This window comes from Caretta caretta, chromosome 1 (genome assembly GCF_965140235.1).
Source record: "Caretta caretta isolate rCarCar2 chromosome 1, rCarCar1.hap1, whole genome shotgun sequence".
Taxonomy (NCBI): domain Eukaryota; kingdom Metazoa; phylum Chordata; order Testudines; family Cheloniidae; genus Caretta; species Caretta caretta.
The window spans coordinates 108,425,758-108,443,370 of NC_134206.1; the positions used below are offsets into that span (position 1 = coordinate 108,425,758).

At 36.7% G+C, this 17,613-nt stretch overlaps 1 protein-coding gene across 3 annotated transcripts in view; it reads right to left on the reverse strand.

The window, feature by feature from the left end:
- IRS2 (insulin receptor substrate 2) overlaps positions 1–17,613 on the reverse strand; it is a 31,798-nt gene that overhangs the window by 5,365 nt on the left and 8,820 nt on the right. For 2 of the 3 annotated variants that reach the window (XR_007357305.2, XM_048855038.2), the window contains exon 2: positions 5,310–5,355. The exons of the other annotated variant lie outside the window; for it this stretch is intronic. Coding sequence is in view for 1 of the 2 variants with exons in the window: in XM_048855038.2 (XP_048710995.1) it covers positions 5,310–5,355 (46 nt within the window). In the remaining variant the exon portion in view is untranslated. The remainder of the gene's footprint in view (positions 1–5,309; positions 5,356–17,613) is intronic. 3 annotated transcript variants of the gene reach the window in all.

The following is a 17,613-nucleotide window of genomic DNA, read 5'->3' on the forward strand; positions in this document are numbered from 1 at the left end:
CTGATTCAAAGCTCAGTAATGTCAGTGAAATGGTTTCCATTAACATCAATGGGCTTTTGATCAGGTTTTTAATGAGGAAAGGAAAAATAATCACTGTTACGTGTGTTGCCATGAGATCCACACGAAACTTCTTGTTGCAGATTCAGAGGAAGCCATTTACCTATTTACCTAAAATAAAGGTGCCAGTTCCTGACAAGTACTATCTATTAAATTTAACTTTGGCCATTAATATGCTGTATGTAATCATAGTTAAGTGCTGCTGAATTGGAGCCTATGTGCTTAACTTAAGCATTTATAGAATTCCATGAGACTACACAGGTGCTTAAAGTTAGGTGCACGTTCAAGAACTCTGCTTACTTTGGGCCAAAATTTGCAAGCTACAGGATAGATTCCTGATTGCTTCCAGAAATAGAAAATGTTAAACACCTTAATCAAAGCATCATAGATATGGTCCTCCATAAGTAACACACAGCAGGAGGAGCTGCATGTTTTCCAGTGGAAAAAAACAAAACAAAAATCATAATCAGTGACAGTAAACCAAACCAGGGCATGTTGCATAAAGGAAGTGAATCATGCATGTTTAACAGACCAATCTGTGTGTCTATGTATGTATTAAACAAATACAATATTTGGGAGAAGTAGGCCGATAAACCCTATATCCAGGGCCACACGAAAATCTATCAAAATACAAAATCTGATATAATTTCTACTGTCTTTATCTAAATTGTTTACTTCAAATGGTTTTGGGGCACATCAATAAGAGATCCGCAATTACAGGATCAGAGTTTCCAAAACTACCAAAGGCAAAACTCATTCAAATTGCATTTAATGCTTCTCTTGAGTGCACAAAGCCATAAATACTAACATGAAATTAGCTAGAAAAAATTCAGTATTGCAACTTATCAAACACCATGTGTACAGAAATAATGGCTTGCCAATTAAAACAAATTCAATCTGCTTATTAATTTGCAGTCTGTAAGCAGTGAATAAGAGTGTACTAGGTCTTTAAAGTTCTAAAGATAAATATAATTCTCATCAACTGATATGCATAGAAATGAACAGTTATTGATGTGGCTCAATACAAAACACGCTATTGGTCACTGACAACCTATAAATTAACTCAAGAGGCAGTGTGATCTATCGAACAGGACCCTGGATTGGGAGTTAGAACACCTGGGTTCTATTCCCAACTCTGCCACTGGTTTCATGTGCGACCTCTGACATGTCACTTCACCTCCCTGTACCTTTAATTCCCCTCCTATCCTTCAGCTGTCTTGTCAGGTATGTTGCAAACAAATAACTTTTTCCACCATAAGTAGTCCCATTGAAATTTCTCATGATAGTATAGTAAAGTTAAGCACGTGTGTGTTTGTAGGATCCAAGCCATAGACTGTAAACTCTCTGTGGCTGGATCTGTCTCGTATTCTGTGGTTGTATGGTGCCTAGCACACCTGGACCCTGATCTGAACTGGAGCCTGAAGACACTACTATAATACAAAATAAAAAACAACAATAAATTAAGAACGGACACGCTGTATTAGAATTACATTATTTCAAAGGAAGGGAAGGACGAAAATGAAAACAAATGTCTAAACTTTCTGATCAGTATTTATCACTCCTCCCCCCATGATATTAATTCATAGAAATATAGATCAGGGGCCAAACCCTGACCTTCCTCCAGCCCTTCTTCAGCAAGTTACTTAACTTTAACTTTGTTTAACTTTAAGCGAATTCAACAAGACTACTCATGTGCTTATAGTTAGACATACTTAAGTAGGGGGTCTCTGCAAGTTGGATTTAATGAGACTACACATGGAAGAAAAGAAATTTTGGCCCCTGATTAAACGAAAAGGTTTAAGACTAGAGCTTAACTATTTGCCAAAGCAACATACATTTCCCCTAGTGCAAAATATTTAAAGTGTCCACAACTACCATCAATCTGATGTTACACATATATATTTCAAAGGACAAACAATTTAACTATGAAAGAGGTGATAACTTTTTTGAAAAAAAAAAAGTATATGTTTGGACACAATTTGAGGCAAGCTGCTCAAACGAACACACTTTTGGGGGTTTGTTCTTCTACTAAGAAAACAGTAAAATGTCATTTAAATATGGACTTTTTAAATTTAGGGGAAAATGGGCACTGTGTGAATACAGGCTATGACCCACGATAGCAATCAAAATAAAGAATTTGTATCTATAACTATACACCAATCAGGCTTTTAAATAAGCAGAGTAGGGTTTATGTAGATACCGGTATCTACATTAAAATGAGTGTTACAGTACTTTAAATCAAAACAAAAAACCTAATTGCTTGAATATAAACACAAACAAAAAGAGATTCTGTCTTCTGAAGTGGGAAACGCATTGCTGCACAACTTGGAAAAGCTGCTGTGTGCTGCCACCTGCAAGTGCACTACAATTATTTTCAGACACTTAATAGTGGACACTATACGTTAGAGGCTACGATGGGTACCAGGATTCTTTGAGGCCATGCACACACATTACAATTCACTCTTCGTGCTAAATTCTACCCGCAGATACCAAAGTAATAAGAATTGTACACAGGTATCAGAGGACAAATTCTGGGTCTTAGTTTTATTGTGTCCCCCCCTCCCCCCCAATACAAACTGGAAATTTTAAACACTAATTTTTTTAACTAAAATGAACTTTCTCTGCTCAAAAATTTACATGCCTCACTTTGCTGAGAATACAAAGTGATTGTTTTCACTTGAATTTTCTACTGCAATATAATGGGTCGATCCTGCAGTGGAAATACACATAGTAGTAAGTGCTACACTTAGGTTCTTGCAGAATCTGGTTCTAAGCTTGGTATAAATGGTATTTCGGTATCTATTTGTCAAGAAGTTCACAGACTTCCAAGTATGAGCACCTGTGCATTAAAATATAATTCTATATAAATTATAGAATGATTTAAAAATATCATTATAATGAATTTATAGTTAACATGCTGGGCCTTGATAGGTACTTCTCACATCCATAAAAAAAAGATAGGTGTAGATTTAAAAAAAAAACAAAAAAACTTACACGTTTGTACTTCCCAGATTAGTTAAAAAAAGTTCTCGTACTATACCTCTCAAATTCAGAGATTTTGCTATTTTCTATTACTAAATAACTTGGAATGGATGTAATAAATTAGGCAAAATAAGCCTACTTAGTACAATAGGAAGTTTGTTCCGTTATTTCCACCCTCTCTCTCCTGCAGCTTGGATATATGCCTGCTTAACATATTAAATGAAACTGAATAAAATCAAGTCACTTCTCATACAGCAAGCAAGCAAATCATCAGAAAAATCTTTCAAATCTTTGATCTTGAACTGGAAACAACCACGAAGCAGGGACAGAACATGAAGAAACAGAGGTGGAAACTATATAGGAAATATGCCACCACAAAGATTAACACGTGGCATCCAGCCAAAGAGACACTGTCTCTACAGGATTTAGACATCAAAAACAAACAAGAGGGATTGATGACCATCACTACTGCATTTGCCTCCCACCTTACGAGCTACCACTCGATTTTATCACTGCAGATATAAAAACAGGACACTGGAAAAATGGTTTCAATTTTATGTCAGTTTGGTTTCCACAAGTCCTTCTGTGTCAACCCCAAAGAGATGGTAGAAATAATCTCACAAGTTGACTGAAGGGGGGGGGGGGAGGGAGGGGAGGAAGCAAAATTCTATAAACACAGAAGCCATATAGGAAAGGGTAATAGAAGAGGTACTCTTCATTTTTCTGTCCTGTCCTTATATTTTCTTTAGATTGGGACTGAAAATGGAAGAGTGAAGGAGAGAAGAAGCTGGACATGAGGTTGCAGACTACATGTTTCTAGGAAGAAGGGGCAAAGAAAACCTATAGGGAACTGAGCAGACAGAGCTTATTTACTGGGCTGACAGGTACAGACATAGCAATGTATGTCTTTGAATATTCTTCTTCTTCCATTCTACCTATAGGGAGTCAGAAAATGGGATTGCAACCTCTCCTCAAAGGTATGTGATCTAGAATCAAAGTGCACAAAGGGGAAGCTAAATAAACATCTGATTACTGTATATTTCTGAACAATTCTGCAGATTTGGGTTGAAAATCTCTGTAAGTTGGCCAATATTTTTTGCAGAATTATGGAGGCACCAAAACCATATAATATATGTTGAAATGAAAAGGTTTCTATCAGTTTACTGGAAACTCAATTATACAGGATGCAAGATGCCCCACAGCATTGTGCAAAAGAGGGGGAAATGTCTACAGTTTTCCAATATGTCTGGACAAAGCTTACAACTTTATTTTGCCCATGAATTCTTCCCATTCTATTTTCCACCAAAAGTCACTCCAGTTAAACCAATCTCAGAATTTACCTCACTCAAAATACAGCGTTTCTAAAATTGTAAGGCAGGCTTCCCAGGCAAAGTGTAAGGAAATTAAAAAGAAAGTGAAAACTAAATGGTCTATTCCTTGCTATATCATTAACACATAAGTTTCAATTACTGATCTATCTAATAGGTTCTCAGTACTTGGTACATATATTGAATATTCAGTAAACTGTTTTATCTTGTGAGACCTTCAAATATAGAAACAATGATGCAAGAAAAAACGTGGAGGCTGCTTTGTCCAAATGTTTAAGCATTCCTGCAAAATACTCTTCCCCTTGTCAAGATGGCCCCTGTAGTGCTTCAGTGTAGATGGCTACCTATGCCGACAGGAAGTGTTCTCCAGTCAGCGCAGTCCAGTCACCTTTCCAAAAAACCAGGAGCTAGGTCAATGGGAGAATTCTTAACTTTTTATTGTAGACCAGACCTTAGTGTGCTTACTTAGATCATCATCATCTAATAAATTTACCTTACAAGTGCTGAATCTAATCCACACCACTCAAAATCAAAAGTTAACAAGTTCTACTCCTATTATTAAACCACTGGGAGACAGACACTAATAACACTTTAAAGTACAGTACCCATAAAAGAGGACCTGAGCCAGATTTTAGCCTCCGATGCTAGGTATCCGATTTGCTTGACCATTACAGTACCTCCTCAGTTTGAATTCACCCTAAAGTTTCTTTCCTGCCATCAGATGCACCGTGGGGCTCGCAGAGTCCTCTATTTATAAAAAGCATTCCTGACCCAAACAATTGAGGACAAATTCTATTCTCATTTACAGGTTTGCAATGTCATTAATTTCTTCTTCAATAAGGTTGCACACCTATAATTGAAAACAGACTGACTCAGTGGTTATTGGCCAATTTTCAGCAGTGCTTCAGATCTCCATGAAAATATCTGAAAACATCTACTCACCTGCTCTCCAACCTAACTCCCAAGTAGGCATTAGTCCTGTTTCTTTCTGTGAACAGGTAAATAAAAATTTATTGTATATTATCAGAATTTATTTAAGATTAATAACCAAAGCAACTGTATATCTGACGAGTACATTTTTTATTTCTGATTTACAATATAGATCCCCTTATTCCCTGCCCCCACCTTAACTGTATTTTTTCAAAAATAATGCCTACAAAAAGTGTTCTGGAGTCTAATAGTATGCCAGCATTTAGGTCTTATATTTAAAGCAATATTTTGTTAAAGGAATATCAATAATTTGCTTATTGATATCATTCACAATTCTACAAGAAGAATCTTGATGAGAATCTCTTCTGAAATTTATATACAGTAGTATTGTATACAGCAGCTATTATATTGTTAAGGGTTGAAAGGTTGTCACATTAACACCATAAATACCCCATTACATGTCACATTTGAAGACAAACTGATATATACCCTTTAAAAACAGAGGCAACAAATTGGTAAGTAGTTTAGAAATGCAATACCAATCTTTAAAATCTTAAAAAATGTCTTATCCACAGTCCACTATCTCAAGAAAAGCACACAAGCAGTATTGAAGGAATTAAGATTATTCCTAGCTGCACTGCATGCATCTCGAATCCTCTTACCTAATAGCTTCCTGAAGAGACAAAGTGAAGCAAACCCATATTCATTAGCTCTGCTAGACCCAACTGACTCCAAAGCTTCACTTTTACAAAGGTAGTTAAGGAATGAGAATATAAAGTTGCCAAGTTACCTACTCCAAGGAGCAATAATGTCGGAGTCAAGTGAGGAATCTCAGTTCAAACAACAGCAGCAAATATTCTATGTGCTAGTTTTCAGCTGTGAGATCAGTATCTAAAAAGTCCAGTTCCTTTAAAAAACACCCTTTGTTTAACTATGAAAATACCTACTTGACTAAAGTAATCCTCTCAAAACTTAAACGTTATTTAAGAAAGGGGAGGACATTTTACTAACGTTTAAGAACCTAGTATTATGTGTGTCCTAAAGTACAAATCCATAACATAGTGCATTTTCTTCTGTAAATACAGGATTTGTCAGTGAATGTTTACCTAAAGTACAGCCCAAAATAGAGCTCTGGGGCCATGTAATGTACTATTTCACGTGTTTCTGTACTTAAAAGGTTTTCTAGTTTTGTTTTGTTTTTTGGCTACTGTAATTTGCTCCAGAGCAAACATGCTTGTAAGATATCAGTATCTTAAAAAGATCCACGGATGCCTCACACAATGCTTTGAGAAAACTATTCTATTTAGCAACAAATCTGATTATGGTGCGGGAGGGATAGCTCAGTGGTCTGAGCATCGGCCTGCTAAACCAGGGTTGTGAGTTCAATCCTTGAGGGGGCGATTTAGGGATCTGGGGCAAAAATAAGGGACGGTACTTGGTCCTGCTGTGAAGGCAGGGGACTGGACTCAATGACCTTTCAAGGTCCCTTCCAGTTGTATGAGATGGTTATTTAATTTTTAATATGGAGATATACCTAAGTATATCTCCATATTAAGTATTTCTTTTTAACATTTTATTTTATTGGCAGGATGAGATCCATACAAACAAATAAAAATAGGATCTTTATTACGTAAGAGTTCACGTCCAATCCCACAACCACTCAGCATACAGAAAGAACTCCCTGAGATTTCAGTGGGAGTTCCCAGTACAGAGCTCTTATAAAAATGGATCAATTTGCAGATATCCTACCCTGTCACAGTAGTTTGGGGCACCACGACTGGTTGCCATGAAAATTATTGGGATGTCACATCAAGGGACTATAACTTCATGTAGGGAAATAAGCAGTAGATGAAGTCTCATAAGGCAAGGATTCGGTTTTATAAATGATCATAGCGACAAGAACATACAAAAAAAGAGGAATAAAAGCCACTGACAATATATAGCAGGGGATATCTTGCAACATACATGTTTCTCAGAATTTTTCTGAATGTCAGGGCGTCTTTACAGCATAAGGTTCTCTCAAAAGTCTAAGAGCCAGACACTCTTACAAACTTTATGTATTGCATTGACCAGGAAATATAATCTAAAAGAATGCACACAACAGTGCAAGCAGAGGAACAATACACAAATCCTTTTTAATTTCACATTTACCGAACAAATACAGTACATCATATATGCTAACTAGACACAGTACAATCCAAATCAAGCAGAAGTACTTAGCTATCTCCAGCTGATGCAAATATGCAACAAGCACCAGACCAATTTCAAGTCTGTTAGCCAAAAATAGACACATTTGCATTTAAACTGGCCAATCTTATTAAAACTGGTGAAAGTGAGCAAAATTAAAGGCACTGAACATTTACATAGAATTAATTCCTGACACAGTAGCAGTGTGTTCCTGAGAATACTGTTCAGGCTAATAAAACAGGTACATATACTAAAATCTGAAAGAGGAGTATACTAGGCAAGTTAAGTTAATGGATATTACAGTCACCCACTCTCTCTGGCTTCACAATTCAAGACTTAACTAAAACTGAAGTAATTAAGTGATGTTATTCAGTTCTGTAATAAACGCTATCTCACTTGTAGAAAGCCTACATTAGGATTCCCCAAGGATTTTAAGGTCACTGGGTCATTCAGAAAGTTGGCTAGGAAAAGGAAATTTCCACCCATTAATTGTATTCTGTGTTCATGAGCCCCAAATACAGGCCCATGAGTTTTCTGCCATCAGGTAACCCAAATATGGTTTGTCTTCCAGAAGAAGACCTGTTAAGAAAAGTGTGAATAATTGTTACTCTTGTAATGTTCCCATCTTATGTATAGAACCCCACCCTGTCTCTTGATGTTTCCCCCGAACCCCCCGCCCCCACAGCAAAATACGTCAGCAGCAGTCTCAAGATGCCTGTTCATATGCAGAGGAGTAAGCTGGAGCACCAAGAGGCAGGCCAGTTCTCCTTACACAGAGGGCACAGCAATTCTGAGCACAGCTACTGGATGAATGCCTCCACCTAACTGACAGGTCATCCAAAACAACCAAGACAAGAAATCGGTCTGTATTTCTGGCAACAGATCACAGAAATGCCTTCCTGCTTGCCTTACTTTTTACAAATACAACTGATAGAAAACTTGGATGAAATCCATCTAGTGCAAAAACATTCCTCAAAATCATACATAATAACGTATGAGTACGCTTCAACTACATTAGTTCCCATAGCTCACAATTTCCCACATTTATGGCCCACAGACCACACAGCCAATGAAGTGAGCTGTAGCTCACGAAAGCTTATGCTCAAATAAATGTGTTAGTCTCTAAGGTGCCACAAGTACTCCTGTTCTTTTTGCAGACCACACATGGTGTACTGAGAGCTGGCTGGTCACACGGTGATAGCTCTCCCTATTTCCAGTTGCTAAACATCATTAAAATGCAGGGACAAACAACAGAGACACAAATTGGTTAGTCTCTAAGGTGCCACAAGTACTCCTTTTCTTTTTAAGGTGGGTGAAGTAATATCTTTAGCTGGACCAATTTCTGCTGGTGAAAGAGACACGCTGTTGAGCTCCACTGAGCTTGAGGCCTCAAGAAGAGCTCTGTGTAAGCTTGAAAGCCTGTCTCTTTCACCAACAGAAGTTGGCTCAATAAAAGATATTACCTCACCCGTGTTATCTCTCTCATATCCCAGGACCAACATGGCTACAGCAACATTGCAAATGGGAAAATAATGCCAGGAGAGTGAGACATTGCTATAGCTCCATGGGGATGTTGTGTGACCACAAATGGTCTGAGAGATGGCCTCAGTCAATCAGGAATAGGAGGGGAAATGGCCCACGTTCTTTATCAATCATTCAGCCCATGCTATGAAGAAGAAGACAGAACCCCCCTGTCCTAGATGGATTAAAAAGACTGTGCAAAACTGTTTAAATTAAGGAAGAGTATAAGAAAGGTCCCACAGTCCACAAGAAATTCACATGTTCGTGATGAAAAGTTCCAGAGGCAGCTGTGTGCACAGCATCTGACCCAAGTGACTAGCGTAACTCTAGGATTAAAATCAGAAGACATATGCGTATGTGGTCCATCCTGATAAAGTATCATTATGCTAAATTCTGCATTGATTTACATACCACATATTCTCATTGACTTCCACAGAGTAAACAGAGTAGAATTTGGCCAAGTATTTCCTGTTAGCTGACAACCACTTAACATAAATACAATGTAACAATGGTCAGATCAAATTATCTCTCATTACTTGAATGCTTTTTATGTACTGACAATATTTCATTTCTTGTTTCTGGATAAGAATTTGCTTTGTTTATATATAATGTGAATTATAACTTTTTTGACGACCACAATAACCTTTTTTTCAAATCTGCCAAATGTGGCATGTATTTTAAAATAAAGAAGCAAAACAATTTAAACAGTAATACAAATCTAGAAATTGAAACAGTAATGTAACTAACACAGATCAACAAATAAAAACATGGCTTGGAGAAAAGATATTCGTAAAATTATGATTAAGTTATTAGCCTTTATTTGTTTACTAACTTTATTTGTTTTGTAACATACCAAAAGAAAAAACTCCTCTCTGTTAGCTGTGCCTAAAGGCATGACTGCCAGTACTGTCATTCTCACAAAGCCCTTCTGTCCACATTCCTAACAATGTAAAAACAGCTGTTTTCTCATCTAGCCCTTGTTCCTGTCACACCTTTTTTAAGAACACATACAAGGCTTACCTCTATCACTTATGTGATGAGCAAAGAATAACTGTCAAACATACTTATAAAGTACTCTGTCTTTTAAAGCTAATTTTACAATAAGAATTAGAATACATTATACCTGAGTAACATACAGCTATTCTTCTACTGAAGAAAAAAGCAATTATTCGGGTTCAGGGGAAAAAAGAGGATGCAAGGAAAAGATTAAGACTTCTACTTATTCTGTGCCTAACTAAGACGACAACTAGTACACTGTATATGTATGTAACTGTATGAACTTTAGTCAGAAGTAGTCACTCTTATAGAAGCTCATTAAGTGGAATTCAAGCCCAAGTCTTGGAGAATACAAGACAAATGCAGATAATTCAAAAAAGATTTTCAAACATACTATGGGTAACTTCATCACTGTGCTAAGACAGAGCAGAGTGTGAATAAGAGCCGTGTGTAAGGAAGGGTAGATGTGGGAGAAACAGAATCTGCTCTCTCAACTTGGGGACAGAGCACTGGCATAGCCCTACCGCAGCCCAAAGGCTGCAACAACATCTCTGATGCAGCGTGCAAGCCCTTGCTCTTAGGATCTACTCTCAGATTCACCAGACGCTGCCTCACTGAACCTTCGCCTATTCGCCTCTTCCCCACAAGTGTTGTTTAGGCTGCCATGGGACAGCACAAGGGTACAGAAATACTTTACACAGGCTCACCACAACATGCCCCTCCCTCTGTACAAAATCTGCATGAGTTTTGCTGCAATTAGACCCCTTCATCGCTCTTTCCCAGGCTGCAGGATTTTGTCTATTGTTTTTGGTTTTTTTCCTCCAAGTCAGGTATAAAATTATTTAAATGTTATACTTTGTCCATTTATTTCTTTAGGGCCACATCACAGCTATACTGAAGTCAATGGCACAACTCCTATTAGAAAAGGAGGACTTGTGGCACCTTAGAGACGAACCAATTTATTTGAGCATAAGCTACAGCTCACTTCATCGGATGCATGCTCACGAAAGATCATGCTCAAATAAATTGGTTCGTCTCTAAGGTGCCACAAGTACTCCTTTTCTTTTTGCAAATACAGACTAACACGGCTGTTACTCTGAAACAACTCCTATTGACTTCTTTTAACCAGGTTCTGACCCCCTTATAAAATGTATGGTCATTATTTTTACAACACACATATGACATAATATTACCATATATTAAGTACCTTTCATTTTATTGTCACTACAGTGTTCATGCTAATGTACAACCACAAATGGTTAAAATGAGACTTGTTCCATAAATGACTTGCAGCGTTGAATCAAACTGTAGCGGTGTGTGTATCTGGAAAACATCCTATTGGTCAACATTCAACAACTGATTATTAGCAATTTTATTTAGTTTAAAATTTTCATTGGCGCCTACAACTGTACCTCTGTCATCAAATCGTACAAAACTATCTATTTAGCTACTTTGGCAGACATTTAATTTGATATTAATGATTCAAATAAAATTGTAATTACAAATTTCCTTTTATAAGTGAATACAATGAGGAAAAAAAATACCATCCTACCGTTCATTTCTGCATGCTTGAATAAAGTTCTTAATGCTACAGTAGTGGCACTATAAGTTTATAAATGACTCCATAAAGATAATTGTAGAAACTGTATTTGCTTCAGTGCAGCATATTTATGTTCATTCACAAACTTTTCCCTGCATTCCTCTATGATACCTGGTAGCACTAATACTAAGACTGTATGCTTTTAACAAACTTGATTACCATCAGTTTTTTAAGAGGATTTCCCCCATTGACTTCAACAGGAAGAAACGTTTTGGTTTAGGGAGGTCGGGGAGGGGGGAGAAGGAATCAAAGCCACCCAACACTTAAAAGGATTTTTTATTAAAAAAATCAGGGCCTGTGTAAGAAGTCCTGGCAGTTCACTGCTGACTCAGACTCCTTCCTGAAGTGTTACAAATTTTGAGTCTATAAGCTGAAATATAGGCTTAAAATGGTTCAAAATTAGGAGTTAAAATAATTAATACTTTTAAACAATTTCATTCATAAAAACAATTTTACCTTTCTCATCATTTCATACACGAGTTAATTTTAATCAACTAGAGCACCATGGCTTTTTTCTAAAATGAATGTGAGTTTTGCATTTTCCGCTATGACAAACCCATGACTTTTCCTTCTCTTCACGCCAAGCAGCTGTAACCATCATATCTATTATATATCCAGCATTTTAGAGGATTAAAATTTGGACAGAAATATTTTCTCAAGATATCCCCAATAAAGCAATTTCGTCATTTTAAAATCTGTATGTTGTATGAAGAGTTAAAATGGTACAATACAATTGAATAGCTGCCTTTCATAAGGATTACTACATCTGCTGTGGCCCAATCCAATACTTCTCATGCAGGAAAACCTTCTTTTCACCATAAGTGGAAAAAATCTGCTTGTGTAAGGAGTTTGAGTCCACAGCCTAAAAGTGTAAACAAGAACTCAAAAAAAAAAATGATAAAAGACAATAGCACCCTATCACTCATGGGCAAACATGCTTCACAAAACAATCACTCCATATCTTACCTCTTAAGTCCTCGTCCTCAAAGGAAACCTGCACAACACCTTCAGAAGATGAACTTGGAGCTTAAATTCATAACTTCACTATGACTCAGTAAAGACACTGGATTTATGGTTTACTGCAACAATGGGTAACCTCACTAACACTCCTCTGTCCTAGGGTTGCAGAAGTGTTAACTGCCCACTTCACCTTGAACGGTCTCTTGCAAGGGGTGTTAATTCATTATGCTAAGCAATCTGCTTCACCTTGTATTTAGCTGTGACACACTCATGAGTACCTTTCCCAGATATGAAGAAGAGCTCTATGTACACGCAAAAGCTTTTCTCTTTCATCAACAGAAGCTGGTCCAATAAAAGATATTACCTCACCCACCTTGTCTCTCTAATATCCTGGGACCAATACAAATACAACACTGCAAACAACAAGAATTGTTCATCCATTTAAACAGTCTACCCTGAAATGTGGGCCAGCAAAAGATACAAACACCACGAAGGACTGCTTAATGGATATTTACTAGTACTATCACATAAGGAGAAAGAAAACAAAACTTTCTCACCAGCCTTTTTGAAAAAGTTCCAAGTCACGAGAAAGAAGATATTGCATTAGGAAAAAACGTCACTGCTCCTCCTCTAGAATTACTTAGATACATAACTCAAGCACTGCAGAAAACATAATAGTTTAAATAAATCCAATACTGTTGTGAAAGTATTACACAATACACTGTTAACCTCATAAATCGTATCAAGTATCATATACTTCCATAAGACAATTTTGGTTTTATTCTTGCTGTTTAAACAACATTCAAGTGTCATGTGGCAAATTATTATACTTGCTTATTTTTCACATTTTCACTTGTCTTGAACTACGAAAGCCGAGTCACTCTTACTTTCTGGTACTCAAGCAATGGCACAAAAGTAGTTTGTGTCTTCTCCATTGGACAATTAAGTTTAACTGCCCCCTGAAAGTGTTTCATTGGATTTTTTTAATCTATTCCTATCAGGCTGTATACAACCTTTTGTCAAAAAAGGCCTCCAAATTCTCACCTTAAATAGTTTGACAATATATCCTTTAAGAACCAATTTTAAGAGGTGTTAATCTCTACAGAATGACTACATTAGCTATTTTTTAAAAATAATACACTCCCTGGAGAACTGAATCAGAGAAGCAAACCTAAGATTAATTAAATTTTATTCTATCCAATTTAACAGTTTTCATTGACACGATTTTACAACTGTTACTGGAATTACTTATTGATGTGTTTCTGTCTTAAGTCATACCTACAGTATTATTGCAGATCAACTTTAGATTGCCTATATCTCTGAAACAGATTTAGAAATTAACACCAAGTGAAAGCAGAACATTTCATATTCTATACTCATCACCATAGCATTTAATCACATAAATATTGTTAAAGAATCACTTGAAGAAGTTGTACAAAATGGAAAGTCTGTCAGTATGTTCTACCGTTTCTAAGACATTTCTTCTGTTTCTGGTATCAGCAAATTTGCTATACTGGCATTACATTAAAGCCTCCATTTCTTACCCCTTCAAACAAAAACAAGCTTCTCAACAATGTCTAATCTGTGTGTCATATAATCCTGTTTAATACTATACAAACTCAGGGTAACATTTGGATAGTTTTTAAATTTAACAAGAATATCCTGGCCTACTAAAAAGGACACCCTCTTCTTTGGAAAGCCTTCCACTAAAACTAAAGATATCCTCCATCTTCAAAACAAAAACAAACAAAAAACTTTAATGCATAAGAGAAGTTAATGACGGTCAAATTAACAGAAGATGGCCCCAAAGACATGATTGTAACAGATGGTGTTGCAACTCAAAAGACTCAGAGATTCTGCTGTATTCTGCAGCCACAAATACAGCATTAAGGTATAATGAAATAGACATTCTTACTTTTTAGTACACCTTTTGGTGGATCTGCATAACAGTATCAGAGTGGACTGTACATAACTATTTCAGCCTCCTCACAGCCACAATAAGTTAGACAATTCCACATGGAAAACCCTCTCCTCTTGAAAAGAATTCCACTACAGGTTACTAGACAGACAAGGTGGTGAGGTAATACAGGTTACTGACGGATGCATTGCAAAAGCACATTTAGCTAAGTTATGAGAGTGTTCTGACTGCCTAGATAGAGGTAATAAATCCAACGCGGGAAATCACTCTTTTGGATGAGAGAACAGAAAATCCTCTCCCTGATGACACAGTTCATGATCTTCAATCATAATTTGTCTTAAAGTGGCTCACTACACATCTTCTACAAGAAGGATATTTTAGACTGTAGTACAATTCTTTAGTGTACCATCTCTATTGTCTTTCCTAAGATATTTCAGTCCCTTGTTGAAGGACAAATATGTTCCCTATTCTCTTTAGGCTGTGAGCCCAACAGTGGGCTGACAACCCATTGTCAACAGTGAGGCTGGGGTTGGTTACTACAGCGTACTGCTTGTAATAGCAGGTGCATGGCCCTGGGGCTGCCATCTGCCAGGAAGGAAGTATTCTCTTCTAGGATGCTGAAGTGATTGTAAACAAAACACTGACTCACTCCTAAACTATTACATAACTGGGTATTTCGCAGTGTAGATGTTATATGGGTTTTTCTTCATCTGTTTAACTATTTCTATATGCTGTTTATTAGAATAAAATACTCTTATGGGTCACTTATATGGGACAGCTATTCTTTGTTTATTGTGTAAGTGTATGTGCCTCCCGCACACACACACGAGCTACTTTTTTTAAAACTGTAGAACTTGTTAAATTATGAACTCCGGTAAAGACACTATAGCTCCAATGACTGAACTGTTAATTACCTATGCACAGGCAAATCTAAGTGTCAGCTATTTAATGAGTTTATCTACAACTGAGTTAATGGCTTATTTCTTAGGAAATAACATCTGATGAAGTGAGCTGTGGCTCACGAAAGCTCATGCTCAAATAAATTGGTTAGTCTCTAAGGTGCCACAAGTACTCCTTTTCTTTTTGCGAATACAGACTAACACGGCTGTTCCTCTGAAACCTTTCTTAGGAACGTTACTGGAATTAGCCATGATGTGGGAAGAGTACTAATACTTCACCAAAACCTTTCCCCCACACTTTGGATGCACATTGGGGTAGGAATTCTTTGGATATCTATGTGCAGTATCTGATCTCAGTTGGAGACTCTAATCTAGGCACTACTGTAATACAAATAATAATCTAACACAGAAAATATCTTGAAGGACAGTGAAAACTCTATCTGAATTCCAAGCAGAACGTACTCTTGCAAGATCTGTAACTGAAAAAGAAAATAATTTATCAATAGTTTTTAAAAAATTCACAGAGGTATTTATATTCATTTCAAAAGTATTTCCCCACTCGAAAACTTGAAATCATTATCTGTTTCCTTAAAAGAAAGACAAGGTGAGTGAGGCGATATCTTTTATTCGCCCAATTTCTGTTGGTGAGAGAGATGAGTTTTCGAGCTTACACAGAGCTCTCCTCTAAAGTTTGTCTCTCTCACCAACAGAAGTTGGTCCAATATTACCTCACCCACTTTGTTTCTCTAAAATCCTGGGACCAACAGCACTGCACCGCACCACACCACACACAACAATGGAAGCTATCGATCCTTAAAACACATTTACCCTTCATTGCATTCAAACACTGGCATTTTTTGTACATTTCCACATAGCGCAGGATGACTGTCATTTAGCTAAAAAGATTTTAAATGTTTGTTTTGGAAAAAGAATTATATGGACCTTAAAAACTGATATGGGGGAAAAAAAACAGGATAAACTGTGGGCCTGTTATCCATGACCGTATTCCTTTAAAGGTATTTCCAACCAGATTGTTGCCCATTAGATTCAAGTTTAAAACAAACTTCTCCGCTTTTGATTAAATCAAGCTATTTTTAGCTGTACGTTTTCATCTACAATACCAACAGAAACACATTTGCGTGTACATGAATAAATATGCAACTTAGCAGACTAGTCTCCACATAATTATGCATATTGATTAGAAACTATCCACCAACATGCTAAGCACCAGTGTCTAGCTGTCTACACATTAGGGGCAGGATGCATGTCTACCTTTCAGGAAAACTAAAAAGAAAATTACTATACATGCTATGACAGTTTACCAGTCAATTAAGTATTTTATCCTTATGCAGACAGAATAAAGAACTGAGGGGGAGGGGGAATTTCCATTTATTTCAGTAAGCTTTAAATCAGGCCCTTAGAAACTAATCCTGAAACTCTTGCTCACACCAAAAAAAAAAGAAAAAAGACACTAAATTCATTAAGAATTTTGCTTTAATAGAGCTGCATGGTCAGAAAAACCTACAACTCATGTGAATTTGTGTTTACCTAGTGCAAGTCTGCCCCCGGTGACCACCTTAAAAACACATACAGAGAAGCAGCTACAAAAAAAAATAAAATAGCTATATTTTTTTAATTCAGAGAAGCAACGTGAAACTTAGAAAAATAAGCACTCAGATACCAGGGCTGTGGGTACCAAAGTGAGAACCTAGAGCTTGATACTGCACTACTGAAATCAGTGAATGCTACTGATTTCAATGAGCATAGGATCAGACCTAGAGATAGAATTCAAGAGTTCATTTTCAAGCAAATCCCATGAGGAATTAAAGAATTACAACTAAATATTAAATGAATCTACATAGAAAAGTCTATTTGATAAACTTTGTCTATTTGTTTTAGATGATTTATTTTATGCATTTTGCGAATATACTGAAAAATCTACTAACTCAGCAAAATGCTGTCTTCACAATTTCAAAAACACAAAATAGGTTTACTCATGAACACAATTACAGTCCATAAGTGAAGTATGTATATGCACACACATACCTTCATGAGGCATAATGTCTTTAAAAAAATTAAAAAGTAGTTAAACATTTCTTTAGGATTTGTTTGATAGATGGAAAAGACAGACATTTTGTTAAGTGCTCTTGCTGCTTTTGAGAAGATCTGGCTTAAACTGAAAATACCTGGATTGTATATACAATACTTTAACTTCCTAATGGGGAAGGAGATCCA